Here is a 15078-nt window from a genome sequence, read left to right as displayed (position 1 = left end):
TACAGATCAGTGTCCTATACAAAGAGTTGCACGACACACAACCTGCGACAAGGATGCAAACATAAATTTGCAGTATTACTTTGTTCAAAGACACTAGTGTCTTTGCTTTGTTAAAGTATGACAGAGACCAACTGTCTGTTTCTGGTCTCTGTTGTAGTAAACTACCTCTACCCGGCAGGTATTTACTAGAACCTTTTCTTTGTGCATTATCTGAAATTTGTCTTGTATTAATTAATGTAGTCAATCATGTACACTAATTTTTAATTTTGGTAATGAACCATTTGGGGGTGGGGGGCAAACAATTTTGCACATACTGTTTACTACATTTTAGTATTATCTCAACTTTTTGACACATTTCAATAGAACTTTGCACGGAAGTGCCCCTGGGAAAATCACATGCCTGCTTTACCCAATAGATTACATTTTCTGGAAAAGTAATATGGGAATTCTTTAATTAAAAACAAAGTCATTGTCAAGTTTGTAGTATAGCCATGAAATATTGCATGACTACCCAGGCAATGTCTATAATATCTAGACATGCACGAGTTCTGGAACTGCAGTCGATAAAAATACACAAGTTTGTCAGATATGAGGCAAGCATGATAAAGATGAATTAAACAAAATCAAACAAAATCTGTCCGCACATGACAGATCTGGTACCAGAAAGGTGAACATATATGTTTTTTAGTTGGATCATGAAACAAATGCATGTGCACATGTCCAATATGATGTACTCGTGAACTACATTCTTAAAAACAAAATGACCACCGATCGGCCATTTTTAATTTGATCAGAAAAATGACATGCACCAAAGTCCCAATGTATTCAACGTACATTCCAAGTTTAAACAAAATCCATCAACACATGAAAGAGTTCCAGTTTCAAAATGGTGAAAATGTTTGACATCAAAAAGGATGCCATCTTCAATTGGATTATGAAACAAATTCACATGTGCCGGATTCTGCCATAAATTAGCTCAGGGCCATTAAACGGCAGTTTGGGTTTAAAAAAAAATAAAATGGGACCAAGAAATAGCCCAGGGATATTTTTCTGCAGTTTTTAAAGTTTTTTTTAAAAATATTTTGGCGTAATCTTTTCTGATGCCTAAAATAGTCTATTAAGTTTTTATTCAAGAGTATGGTTATTGTGACTAGCGTGAATAGGTTAGCTCCATTTCGACAATGACATGTTATCACTGTAAACAATGTTAAATTATTCTTCCAATGCTCAGTTTATCTTTTGAAAACAACTATTTTTTGATTTGAAAAAAAAAAAATCATGCCATTTTCCCATCAAAATCCAAGCCAAAAGATCCTACTGCAACATCGGCAAATCTCTTCTGGTAATTTGAACACGTTGGAATCATCCAGCATTTTATTGGTTAATCAGCGATTTGACCTATTGGGTCAACTATGCAAAAGAAAGGACATGGCGGAAACTCTACAGCATTATATGCGACCGGAATCATTTGCTTACAATGAAACTAAGTTGAATTTTATTTGCATTTCATAACAATTCAACGAATTTATTTTTTGTGCATTATTATAATCACTACTGAGTAATAATCAACAATTGTGAAACGCAGCATGACCGGATTGCGCTACCGTGATCATTTGCTACAAAGCAATGCAGTTAGTTGGTTTTCGTTTATATTTAAAAACTTCGTTTAGAATATACTTTCGTTACCAATAAAATAAAAACAAATGTATTTGAAAAATGACACTGGGTGACATTGTAATGAAATTTCAGGCGGTCTACTTTTTAATTCTGCAATGATTTCTTTTGTCTTGGGTGGCCCAACTGCTGGCCTTGAATGTCGCGTGGGTGGTTTTAATGAAAATAGAAGTACCCAACAAATATTTGATTATTTTTTGAAATTTTGAACCTCAAATAAGCGCCAGCAGTGAAATTGTCCACGGCGATTTTTCGGATGGGCGAATTTACGGCAGAAACCGGTATAATGTCTGGTGTATGTGTGGAGTCTGGACTTGATTGATGTGTGATATGGCTGGAGAGAAGCATGCAAGCATTAAAAGGAGCATGAAGGCGCGACAATGTCATATAAATCATTATCGGATAATTATCGTCTAATAAAATCTAATGAAATGCTGGCAGAGATGTCTAACATTTTTAGACGATAATATTGGAGAAAAAACGAACTGGCCCAATAGTTGCACAGACAGACCTGTCTAACTTAGACATTTTTAGACGATAATATCGGATAACGTTAAAAAGTGCAATGTCGCGCCTTCCTCAAAAGGAGGTCAATCAATAAGCCCAAATGGGGCCTAAAAATCATGCAAGAGATTTCAATAGTTGCAGCTGATGACACTTTAATGTACATAAATTAGCAAATATCCAGCTATTAGATTGTATACTTATTGGTTATCTCGGACTATGCACACATAGGGGAGATTGGTAGGGTTTTCTGTTTGTACAGTATTGTGGATCAAATTACTCTCACATCTGTGATTCTCACAGCAGAACAATCCTTAAATTTTTAATTAGCTTCCAATACTTTCTTTCTGTTTCATGTCTTCAATTCCCTCAGCACACTTGAGTTTGTTCCAAGGTTTCTTTGATTCTTGTTTGCTCATGAATCTGTTTTTTAAGGACATTTTGACATATGTGGATGTAATCATAAATTTAGTATACAAGCTGTAGCTACAAAAAGGCAGGGTTATCGAACAGTGAGATGTGCTGGTTTTCTGTTTCTTGCATCACAGGTGTTGCCTGTATGCTGGGGTTAGAGACATTATGAATCATCTTTGTTCTAGGTCCATCATATCGTCAGAATGGGTGTTTAATAACAGTACGACTTTTAACTACAAGCTGGTGAAATCAGAAATCTGTAACCTGCGTCAAATGACGATCATTAAAATAATGATGCTTTTTCAATCTTGGATCAGAGTCTTTTGAACTGAAGAATGACATCACTGAAGGGGTACCTTTCGCACCATTGTCTCCATCCTCATCATCATCCCTGTAAAGATGAAAACTGATATTAGCACTACATGTTGTCTCCTTCTGCTATGTGTCTTATCTCTGTATATTCGCCAATAGTCTGTCGATAAAAACCCTAGTATAACACAACGCCCACCTCCCATGCTGTGTTTTATCTTAGTATAATCACTAATACAGTCTGTCGATAAAAACCCTAATATAAAACAACGCCCACCTCCCATGCTATGTGTTTTATCTTAGTATAATCACTAATACAGTCTGTCGATAAAAACCCTAATATAAGACAACGCCCACCTCCCATGCTGTGTGTTTTATCTTAGTATAATCACTAATACAGTCTGTCGATAAAAACCCTAGTATAAGACAACGCCCACCTCCCATGCTATGTGTTTTATCTTAGTATATTCACTAATACAGTCTGTCGATAAAAACCCTAATATAAGACAACGCCCACCTCCCATGCTGTGTGTTTTATCTCAGTATAATCACTAATACAGTCTGTCAATAAAAACCCTAATATAAGACAACGCCCACCTCCCATGCTACAGCCTAGGAAGTTGCGAGTACCTACTCGCAAATGCGCCTAAAAATACGTCTATGCGAGTAAAAACTTTTAAATATCCGCATTTAGCTTGCAGTTATCAGAAACTACTCGCATTTTGCGAGTGAAAATTGAAGCAGCTGAAACATGCCGTGCACGCGTCAGACTAGACGTGCATCTTTGAATAATTTACGATGTACTCGGAAAGTCTAGTTTTAGGCGCATGGCAAGTGTCATGTTGCAATTGAGAGCGTACAAGCCAAAATAAAAAAAAATAGTAAGATTGTAAATATGTGATTGACAGTTTTTGTTTCAAAATACGGGCATACAGTGTTTTTTTTAAATGAACGGCGGTTTACACTGTCGGCGGCTCTTTGATTGTCAACAAAACAATTTTCATCTGCTAATGTGACTGCGTTTTTCAGTGTCAAGTCGCGTTGGAAACATCGATAACCAAAGTCACACTGTCGCATTGTCCGCTCGAACAAGACATGGCGAATAAGCAGATTACTAATTTCTTTCGGTCGGTTGAGCAGAACGAAATTCCAACAACTAACACCGGGACATCAGATCCTACATCCTCGCATCCAGCCACAAAACGGGAGATGGCATGGGATTCAATTTTGGGCACGAGTACGCGATCAAAATCTCGGAAGCCAGAACAAGATGGAAAAATTGTGCGATGGATCGAGCAATTCGAGTGGTTAGACGTTGACACAAAAAAAGGCGGCCGACAACTCGAGGCTGGCAACATATATCGAGTATGGTGTAAATGGTGTCGATCGACACGAGAGAAGACAGAGGGGCCAGCTAAAGTTGTCTACTGTCTGTGCTGTTCAATCATGATGCATGGCCAGATGATGTTACCAGGCTTATAGTATATGGGCAAGAAGAATTAGCTTTACTTTTGCAATGGTTTGGTCCAATCTTAGAAAAAAACGGATGTGTTGCATCAAATGTACCTGCTGAGTGGAGACAACTAAAGCTTCTGGTGTTTAAACAGTTTCGTGATAAAACGCAGTCATCTCTATTGGCCCTGTGCTTAACAAAGACGCCGTATTGTGATAATTATAAGAATGTACTCCACCTGTGTCAGATAATGATCGCACTGCCCGTAACCACAGCCCAGTGTGAACGTGTTTTTTCTGCACAAAGGCGTATCAAGAATGAACAGCGTAATTTACTGCATCCAGAAAGTGTGGGTGATCTAATACGTATCAGCCTGAAAGGGCCTAGCATGGCTGAATTTGATCCTTCAAGTTCTGTTCACATACAGTGGATGCATGAATCAGTGCGGGCCAGACGACCAAATGTGAAACTGATGTGGCCTGATAACATCGTACATGCAGTCTCCGACCAGGATACAAATCAAGACTTTTTGTAACAGAACAGTAACTCTCATTACAGTATGTCATTATTGTAGTTATATACGCAAAGTTTAACATAACATATTTTATTTGTTTTACGCATGAAACAATTTTGCTCCTAAAATTTTAGGTTTAGGAGCATTTTGCTCCTAATTTCTTAGTGCTTAGGAGCATTTTGCTTTTTGCCAAAAAGTTAACTTCCTAGGCTGTGCTATGTGTTTTATCTTAGTATAATCACTAATACAGTCTGTCAATAAAAACCCTAATATAAGACAACGCCCACCTCCCATGCTATGTGTTTTATCTTAGTATATTCACTAATACAGTCTGTCGATAAAAACCCTAATATAAGACAACGCCCACCTCCCATGCTATGTGTTTTATCTTAGTATAATCCCTAATATAAGACAACGCCCACCTCCCATGCTATGTGTTTTATCTTAGTATAATCCCTAATATAAGACAACGCCCACCTCCCATGCTATGTGTTTTATCTTAGTATAATCACTAATACAGTCTGTCGATAAAAACCCTAATATAAGACAACGCCCACCTCCCATGCTATGTTTTATCTTAGTATATTCACTAATACAGTCTGTCGATAAAACCCCTAATATAAGACAACGCCCACCTCCCATGCTATGTTTTATCTCAGTATAATCACTAATACAGTCTGTCAATAAAAACCCTAATATAAGACAACGCCCACCTCCCATGCTATGTGTTTTATCTTAGTATATTCACTAATACAGTCTGTCGATAAAAACCCTAATATAAGACAACGCCCACCTCCCATGCTATGTGTTTTATCTTAGTATAATCACTAATACAGTCTGTCGATAAAAACCCTAATATAAGACAACGCCCACCTCCCATGCTATGTTTTATCTTAGTATATTCACTAATACAGTCTGTCGATAAAACCCCTAATATAAGACAACGCCCACCTCCCATGCTATGTTTTATCTCAGTATAATCACTAATACAGTCTGTCAATAAAAACCCTAATATAAGACAACGCCCACCTCCCATGCTATGTGTTTTATCTTAGTATATTCACTAATACAGTCTGTCGATAAAAACCCTAATATAAGACAACGCCCACCTCCCATGCTATGTGTTTTATCTCAGTATAATCACTAATACAGTCTGTCGATAAAAACCCTAATATAAGACAACGCCCACCTCCCATGCTATGTGTTTTATCTTAGTATAATCCCTAATATAAGACAACGCCCACCTCCCATGCTATGTGTTTTATCTTAGTATAATCACTAATACAGTCTGTAGATAAAAACCCTAATATAAGACAACGCCCACCTCCCATGCTATGTGTTTTATCTCAGTATATTCACTAATACAGTCTGTCGATAAAAACCCTAGTACAAAACTATGCCCCTTTCCTACATTGCGTGTTTTAACTTAGTATACTTACCAATATACAGGCACAGCTTTCTCCTCTAATATCTTATCTGCAGTAGACCAGCTAAATCTTACAAATCGTGGAAATCCAAAGACCGGCTCCATAACGTTTGATAACCACTGTTTAGTTGCCGGATCATTAGGATATCCAGATCCATATGGCATTTCGTTGATTTCGTCAAATTCTGGAAATTGCCAAGATTTCACAGCTCGATCTCTGCATACCTAGAACAGGAAAGATTTCATTTGCATTCAGCAGTTATGAGTTGACCATAAAAATATTTGGGGGTGGTTTAGATTACAAAAAAAAATCGGCAAAAAGAATTTTGAGAAAAATTTCTACAGAAAAATTAACCAAAATTCTAGGAACACAAACAGTAACATTCTGAACAAAAAATTTCAAGGTCAAAATTAATCGAGGGGAAATTTTTTTTCTCGAGTATCCCCTTTCCAGAGTTTCTAATAGTCAACCCCTGATGTATCGGTACTGTTGTTTGATTTTGAAAGTTTTCGAAAGTTGGTTTGAGAGTGCCTGCTTGATGAACTAAATATTTTCACAACTCATCTGCTTGAGGGCGGTGTACTTCTCAATAATGCTGAAATTACCGTTCAATAGACAACTTGAGTTTCCTGGTTTCAAAAATGTAGTTGTTTGACAATACTTAATGTTTCAGGTTTTGAATAGACATTCTTCGGTCTTGCACATGAATACAAAGATGTAAAAATTTATATTTTTTATCCCAGTCCATGCATGTGTGGGTATGGATGAATGAAATCAAGTTTACATTACCTAAACTTTCCTAGAGCTAGTATAGCATTAAGGATGTTGTATACGTTTTTGGTATTGATTTTCTAAACTGATATTTTCATATAAAATATTTACTGAACCACACAAAGCTATATATTGATGGAAAGCTTATTATTTCACACTGGATATGAAATCGACAATAAAAAAATAATTGAACCAATGAATAAACAAATTTAGTGGAACATTGGCAACAAAACAGCTTTTCAGACAGTTTCTCATCGCTTGTTCAATTTGGGGACATTTCGCCACCCACCTAGCTCCGACTGGCATAACGTACAAAAGGTCTACCTGGCGGCCATTATCCATCTACACACCGACTCAGGTCAACCAGACAACATCTCGGACAACGTACAGTTACAACGTACACTACTTGGCATCAAAAGGTCATTAGGGGACACCAAGAAACCACGACTCCCTATCACTATGAACATTCTAAGACGCCTGAAAGAATCACTCCGAACGCACCCAACCATCCACACAAATGACAAACTCATGCTATGGTCAGCATTTACAGTCGCCTTCTTTGGATTCCTAAAAGTCAGGGAATTTACTGCAACGTCGCCCCAGCATTTTGACAAAACCTGTACCTTACTGATCGAAGACATAACATGTGCAATTGAGCTACACGTCCAGTTACGTGCATCCAAAACAGATCCATTTCGTCATGGCTGCATCATCAAAATTGCGCCTACATTCACCTCAGTCTGTGCCGTTCGTGCGTACACCAAGTATTGCAGCATCAGTGCCCCATTACCCCAAACGCCTGCCTTCCAGTTTCACTCAGGGAGTTTGCTTACACGTCAAAGCCTAACTACTCACTTGTGTGACCTGTTGACTAGAGCTGGGATCCAAAATCCACGCCTGTACACAACCCACAGCTTCAGACGAGGGGCAGCGACAACCGCAGCAGAAGCGAACGTGCCAGATTGGTTAATCAAGACTCTAGGAAGAAGGCGAAGCGCCGCATACCAAGTGTATATTGGCACACCTTCGTCAACGCTACAAGCTGTGCCTCGAATCCTCTGCGGACATTCATCTTAGGCGCCTCCTCCTACTACCTGTGGATTCTCAACCTCACGTGACTCTCACACTGGCATCTCGTTTGCCACATCCATGTACTTGCGTTATGTCGTGGTGCTACCTTCGACCATCCAACTTTGTACTCGCTCATTATAACCTTGTTACATTTATTTACATGAACTATATTTCGCTTTAGACATTTACCTTGACATGTTTGTATCATTTATTTTACTTTCAGTCGTGACGACCACCTTTTGCATTTTATATATCACAAGCAACTTTAATGCCACAACAATTCCCAGGTTCATTGATACTGATTCCTCGGCTTGCTTGTCGCTGCGCCATTCCCGGCCATCTCAAAATTTGGGAGTTGTCATCGCAGTGCATGTGGGCACCACTCGGTTAACACGCTGCCATTCTTCGTGAATAGAGTCAAACATGAGACTTTGTGCACGGAAATGGTATCCGCAACGATGGTCGGGTGGTGACCCCTGCGTTGACTGGTCTCGATCAAGTACCATGCTAATCTCTCCGTGATGTGAATCAAATCTGCGACTCACATCACGGAGCAGGTTTCGGTGACGACGCTTGACCATGGCTCACACTCCTTCTGCTCTCAGCCAAGACTTGGTCTTTTGTGTCGTTTCTTAGCATTAATTGTAGATTTGTAAAATAACCTGTTCGCCATAAATCGTGTTTTCTGTTTTTTAGTTCCCAAAACTGTTGTGACAAAATTAGTGGGACTACTGCCGGTATATTACATTCAGTTCACTTTCTATATCAGGTATAACAAATCTAACTTCATTGAATTTGTCAAGTTATTTATTGAGAATGTGAAGATTAAGAAAAACAAGCAGCCTCTCGGCTGAGATAGCTCCGCTGTTAGCAATGCAAATTTCAATTAAAGAACAGAAGATATCATTAGAAAATGAACAATATGTATAGTATCAAAACAATCAGACTTGCGGTTTTCAACAAGAAGTGGAAAATATCACTTTTTACCAAAAATAACAAAAATATTCACCAAAATTAGAGAATTGAAGATATCATCATGAAATGGACAAATCTAAGAGAGGTCTACCCAAGGTACATATACACCAAGTATCAAAGCATTCAGACTTGTAGTTTTCAAGAAGAAGTCGAAAAAGTAAAACATTGACACGGACGACAGACAATCACTCATATGATAAGCTCAGCTCGACAAAGTCGACAGCGGCGCTAATAAAACAAGGATGCTCACACACAGACGCGTATGTTTTCTTTTACAGGTGCTCATCTCAGGCTTTATGTGTGGCCAAGTCCGGGGGCCAAATGTTTCACTTTCGACTCATTGTGGTCGTGGTGTCAACGAGTCCATGACACGTAATTTGGTCACGAAAACTAAGTCTGCCATGTGCTCAAATTTTCTACCTCCATGGTCTGATCAATTAAATTGTGGAAGGTACTAACGTTATTTTTATAATAATCGCATACTGTCGATGTTCTTCTCCAAATTTCCTTGGATTCGTTTTCTTTCGTCCCTGTCATAGTCGACCCCTAGCCCTGCGTACAGTGCTGTGTGCACAGGGACGCGTTCGATTGATAGATGTCCCCACCATAGCCCTGCGAACCTCCATAGACAAAGTCCGGGACTTTGAAAAAAAAATATCTTTTTTAATGAAATAACATGCCCAGGTACCAAAAATGATGATCGATTACCAGATATATCCAGAACTCCCAGTTCGGAGTCCAATCGTGGATGGAATCGGCTACTTTGCCCTAAAAACAAACACATTCTCTTGCGTGAATGAAATTAAAAATGGCGGCGTTTGGTGGATAATTACTCCGGTACCAACGCGTTTACATTTTGTCCGTCTTTACCCATCGTTTTTTAAAGACATTTCAGTTTCAGATAACTTTGTAATGGTTGTTACGGATAACCGATTTCGGCTGGGAAACTTCTTATTTTAACTTGCGCACCAATTACGGTGCGCTCCCGGACTTTGTCTATGGAAGTACGCAGGGCTGTGGTGGGGACATCTATCAACCGAACGCGTCCCCATACACACAGCACTGTACGCAGGGCTAAGTCGACCCCAAGACGGTTTCATAGTCGACTGCTTGAAATTGAAATTTAATTTGTGGATGATCGTAAACGGAATGCGTTTAACTTGTAGCTCGAACTACTAATACTTGTATTACTAGTCTGAGCTTGTACTGAATGCAAGAGATCTAGACAGTTTATATTTGCTATGGGTGGTGACTATTATGCAAATTATCTGTCTATTATGTCTTTGGCTGATTAATTAAAACATAGCTTTCAAAACAATGACATGTGCTTTGTTTTTAATTAACAAAAAATGATTTTTACACCCTATAAAAACATCCAATTCACTTTTTTTCCTACTGAGTGTTTTCTCCTTGCATTGAAAAATACAAAAATGGATTTCAAAGCAAAAAAACGTATACAGCATCCTTAAATACTTGCCCAAAATAGCATATGATGACCAGATGTAAATCCAACCCCCTGTGAATGGTAGTCAATTTAACTGGAAAGCCAGAGACTTGGCAATTCAAACTCACCTTAGCACATATACTCGCTGCACTGACGATTGGAAATTTAGCATCAGCTTTGGGTGTAACAGTAATTTCAAGATCCGGGAACAATTCCTTCAGGTACGCCTGATACTTGCTGGCATCACCCACAGTATCAACATACACCTAGAAAACATAACCTGAATTGTCTATGACACCATAGAATCTACTCATCTCTTGTGAATGTGTAAATTATACTTCAGAATCAGCAGGATTTAAAATTGAAAATTAAATTTGCAAAGTTAAAATACAAAAATATTTGTTACAAGAAAATAAATCAAGACATTAATTATTTGAAATTTAATTTGGGGTTTTTCCCCATAGGTCTTAAACACTCTGAATGAAAGCAATTTTTCGGACATCAGAAACTTTGGACTACCCTATTGTCTTATTTAATAAAAACTTTATTCACTGTCAACAGGAACATGCCATTTCTAAATTTACCTGTCCCACCTAAAATCTATCCATCTGAGACCAGTTCCTGGTCAGTGTATAATGACAAAGGCCACTGATGATAATTTTAGGGAATGATGTCAGGATATATTCAGTAGGTTTTAAATTCACTGGTTTGTGAAGTAAACAAATTCTATTGTTAAATGTACATATTCACTGCATTTCAATGTAATTGAAATAAGCAAAAATAAAACTCAGCGAAAAAACAAGTCTTGTACACGAACAGTATGCAGAACAAGTGGTGTAATAATCAATCAATATCTCACATAAAATTTCTGAGCAAACTGTAAACCCCAAAAATTGTATGACAAACATATATTTCCAGAAATACTAATGTATTGGTAATCTGAGTCTGTGAAAGAGCTTTTTCATTTTAGGTTGTTTTACTAGTGGTCCTTGTGTATTTACAAAGCATGTATTACCTAGATAATGTATTTTTGATTACAATCATAAGTTTATTGAAACACTTAAAATTCCTCAGAAGGAATTAAAATGGTTACACTAACTCTAAAACACATATATAAAACATACAAATTTTATAAAAATCACTATCTAAAGCAAGACAATGGTTTAAAAAACAAAAAACAGACAAACTACCCCCCTGTACAATTAAAAAAAATAAAAAAATAATCCTGCTCATTTCAGTTAATGCAATAAAACCTTTTCAAGCATTCATTGTACTGTTGATGTCATTGGTTAGAAATTGGCTTGTTTGAAGTGCACACAGAATAAGGAACTTCATCGCATATGACCATGCATGGATATTAAATTGTCTGTCCTTATCATAAAAATCCTTCCTAATGTACATTCTATGAAACCCACTGTAAGTGAACACATTTTCTAGTCCCGATATTCTGTAGACTTGCTTGTATTCACTACCTGTATGAACTGAGCACCTCTGTAAACTTAACAATTTTCTGGGTCAGATTTCACTGTATTTTGAACTTACTTCTTTGATGTTAGCACCTTCTTCTATTGTAAGTCTGAGCAATTTAATGGCTGAATCTTTAGAGACTGTATTCAAGCTGCATTTTGTTCTGTAAAACAATATGTAGTAAAATTACAGCAGAACCAGTCTTAAATTTGATGTTGAAGTTCTGCTAGATGCTAATAAGCTACAATTAATTAGGTAATTTGTTTCAAGTTTTACCATAACACTTCCATTACAAGACTTAAGACTGAGCCAATATTATTGATTTGATGCACCGCTGCTACGTATGAAAATATGTAAAGTTTGCAGAAATTAAAATCAGAGGTGCCTTATGTTTGTTTGTTTTTGGCAAAGCATGCAAGTGCCCGTTTTTTTTGTTATCAACAATGGAAACAATGTTTTTGTGAGAATTTTGGCTGAACAGGGGATTTACCAATGGAAGGTGGAATTTGTCTATCCACAGAGTTGTGGCCATGTGTTACTGGAATGACATATAGCGAATGAAATGCTGCATAGAATCTAGTTTATGTAGCTTCAAAAATTGAATATTATAATCAATATCATACTTCTCTTACACATTATTAGATTTCAGTAGATTCACTGTATTTACCTTCTGAACATACTATTTGATATTATATTTGGTGAAAGAACTTCCATTTTGTATCCAAGAACCTGATTGGCTTCATAGATTTTCGTAAAGAGTTCTTCTCTCTGTTCTTCACTTAATGTCTTGGAATCAGCAAATCCCATCTCAGCAAGTTGTTCATTTTTAGAGATTGGACAGTAACAAATACCATACACCATGGGACCTAAAACATGTAAATGGAAAAAAAAACACAAATTTCTTGGGGGGTTTGACTTTAATAAATTGGTTTGATTAGAGTGAATTTTATGAAGTGAAATGTATTTATTACAACATATATCTCAGAACACACTTGCATTTTATTCAAGTTCAAAGATGTTTTCATCAGCTATAAAACTCATTTGGTAATTGCCTATTGCAGATTTCCTACCATTTACGTAAAAATATTATATTATGTGTTCATTACTTGGCATTGAAATTGGTGAAGTTGTTTTTAACAGTTATTTGAAATTTATAAAAACATTTATGAATAGTTTATACAAAAAAACATTCATGCCTTTATGAAATTCACTGTAATAGAAGATGTATCAGAGCAAGTACAGTGCACAAATAAGAAGACATGATTATTATAAAAGTTTTATAAAATTTTATAAATTCAAAATTGTCCAATTGACCAAACAAGCAAATGGTGTTGTGACATCATAGCAAATATAAATTAATATTGTATATATTAATGTGTTCATAAAGTAAGTTACAGATACCTATGTGACAACTACAGCCTCCCACCTCATCACAAAATCTCATACCAGGGTAAAGGAATGGAGATATTGAAAAATTCCTTGCGGCCAAAATCAAATTTGAATGACATATATAGTTTGACCATGGAGGTAATACCTCCATGGTTTGACATTGCCACTGATACTTTCAACCAACCTCATTTTCCAATTTATATACAGTGAATGTCAAAAGAGCTGTACCCTTGGTTATAAATGTATTTTATACAAGATTTTAAATACAGATCCTCAGCTTTCATTTAATTAAATTCAAATAATGATTGGTTCAATACCATTTCCGGATTGGTCAATTTGAATTCTAAAAGCAATTTTGATCTCTAAAAGTTTAGATTAATAAACCATTCATAACAACCTCAGTTTCACTGTATGAAAATGCATTTTTTATAAAAATAAGTTTTACTTTGGTGCCTATGTTGGAATAAAATTACAGCAACATTCTGTGGAAAACTAATCTGGCTCAAAACCGATATGATGTAAACCAATAATTGCAGCACCCCCAACTCCCTACCACGAGCTTCTACTTTGTCCAGGGAGATTTGTGTTAATATTCAAGCAATATTTTTGTAATTGTATTATTTCTACAAAATCAGTGTACAACTGCGGGACTGATGGCAAAAAAAAACGTAATCGAACCAAAAACGAGAAACCAACCTAAAACAGGTCCACGACCGGCTTCATCTATTCCAAAACAACACGGTTCCGATTTGCATATTTCTGGAACCTCTGAGCGGACTATATAGTTATTTCCATTATTCTTTTCGAATTCACTGAGATCAATTGACATTGCTAGACCTAATTTTCAACAGACCAAGTTCCGATTTTCGCTAATAAAAATATCACACAAACAACTCCCGCGAAAATTCGAGGACAAATAATGTACACATGCGCACTGAGTGCAAATAACCGGAAGTGCCCAAATTCTCGCATTTTCTCGCGGTGCTTCTGCCAGCTCGTCTCGCATCATATTTTTCAATATCGTCTGCTTTTCAATACCTGTACACAACTTCTGCCTATGGTAAGTCACTATTTTTTTTTTCGTTTAAAGAAACCATTCGTTTATAATATAACGGTTAGGTTGTTTTGTTATTCACAAAATATTCATGTTGATTTGAACTACCTTGCTTTTAGTTGGTGTGAGGTTACGCGCCAAATTCAAAAATCAATCAAACAACTGATACGCAGAACAAATGTTCATGGAAATTCAAATTCACCTCATGTTAATTATTATTGCGAATAAAAGAAATAGGTGTTGGAGGTTGTAAGCAGATTAGATTGGGTGGCGAATGGCACGGGTCGGAAGATGGTTAGCTTCATTTTTACGCTTACATTTGTATTAGACAAACTTTCACAGCAAAATGTGAAAATACAAATGGCAAGTGTAAAATTAAAATTGCATGAAACGAACGTCTTATCATATTGCACTGTGAGATTGAGACACCACTACAAAACTGCCTACTAATGTTTTTGCAATCTGATGCTGCAGGTCGGCGTCCTCTTACACAGATATGATGACGCAAGGAGTGCCAGGAGTTTGTTCAAATCTCGAAACAGTTCAAAGTCAGTCGTTGTCCGCCACCTATTTTACGGATATAATAAATCATTTTAGTTATCAGCTTTCTAG

The 15078-nt window shown here is 36.9% G+C and overlaps 1 protein-coding gene across 1 annotated transcript; it reads right to left on the bottom strand.

The window, feature by feature from the left end:
• Positions 1-2307: 2307 nt before the first annotated feature.
• On the bottom strand, positions 2308-14328 carry LOC100374317 (ribonuclease H2 subunit A-like). The gene is made up of 6 exons (XM_002734893.3): positions 14109-14328; positions 12691-12889; positions 12099-12186; positions 10685-10822; positions 6308-6519; positions 2308-2983 (listed from the first exon to the last, which is right to left on the bottom strand). Exons 1-6 carry the CDS (start codon positions 14239-14241, stop codon positions 2842-2844), a joined length of 912 nt encoding a protein of 303 aa, XP_002734939.2. The 5' UTR covers positions 14242-14328; the 3' UTR covers positions 2308-2841.
• Positions 14329-15078: the final 750 nt, after the last annotated feature.

Source organism: Saccoglossus kowalevskii, chromosome 10 (genome assembly GCF_978046115.1).
Source record: "Saccoglossus kowalevskii chromosome 10, keSacKowa6.1, whole genome shotgun sequence".
Classification (NCBI taxonomy): Eukaryota; Metazoa; Hemichordata; class Enteropneusta; family Harrimaniidae; genus Saccoglossus; species Saccoglossus kowalevskii.
The sequence above is the reverse complement of the archived record's forward strand: the minus strand, read 5'-3'. Positions and strand labels throughout refer to the sequence as shown.

Coding starts and splice junctions, on each gene's coding strand:
- LOC100374317 (XM_002734893.3), bottom strand. CDS start 14,241: ATGTCAATTGATCTCAGTGAATTCGAAAAGAATAATGGAAATAACTAT. Junction 12,187..12,690: donor TCAAATAGTATGTTCAGAAG/GTAAATACAGTG, acceptor ATTGTTTTACAG/AACAAAATGCAGCTTGAATA. Junction 2,984..6,307: donor AAAGCTGTGCCTGTATATTG/GTAAGTATACTA, acceptor TCATCTTTACAG/GGATGATGATGAGGATGGAG.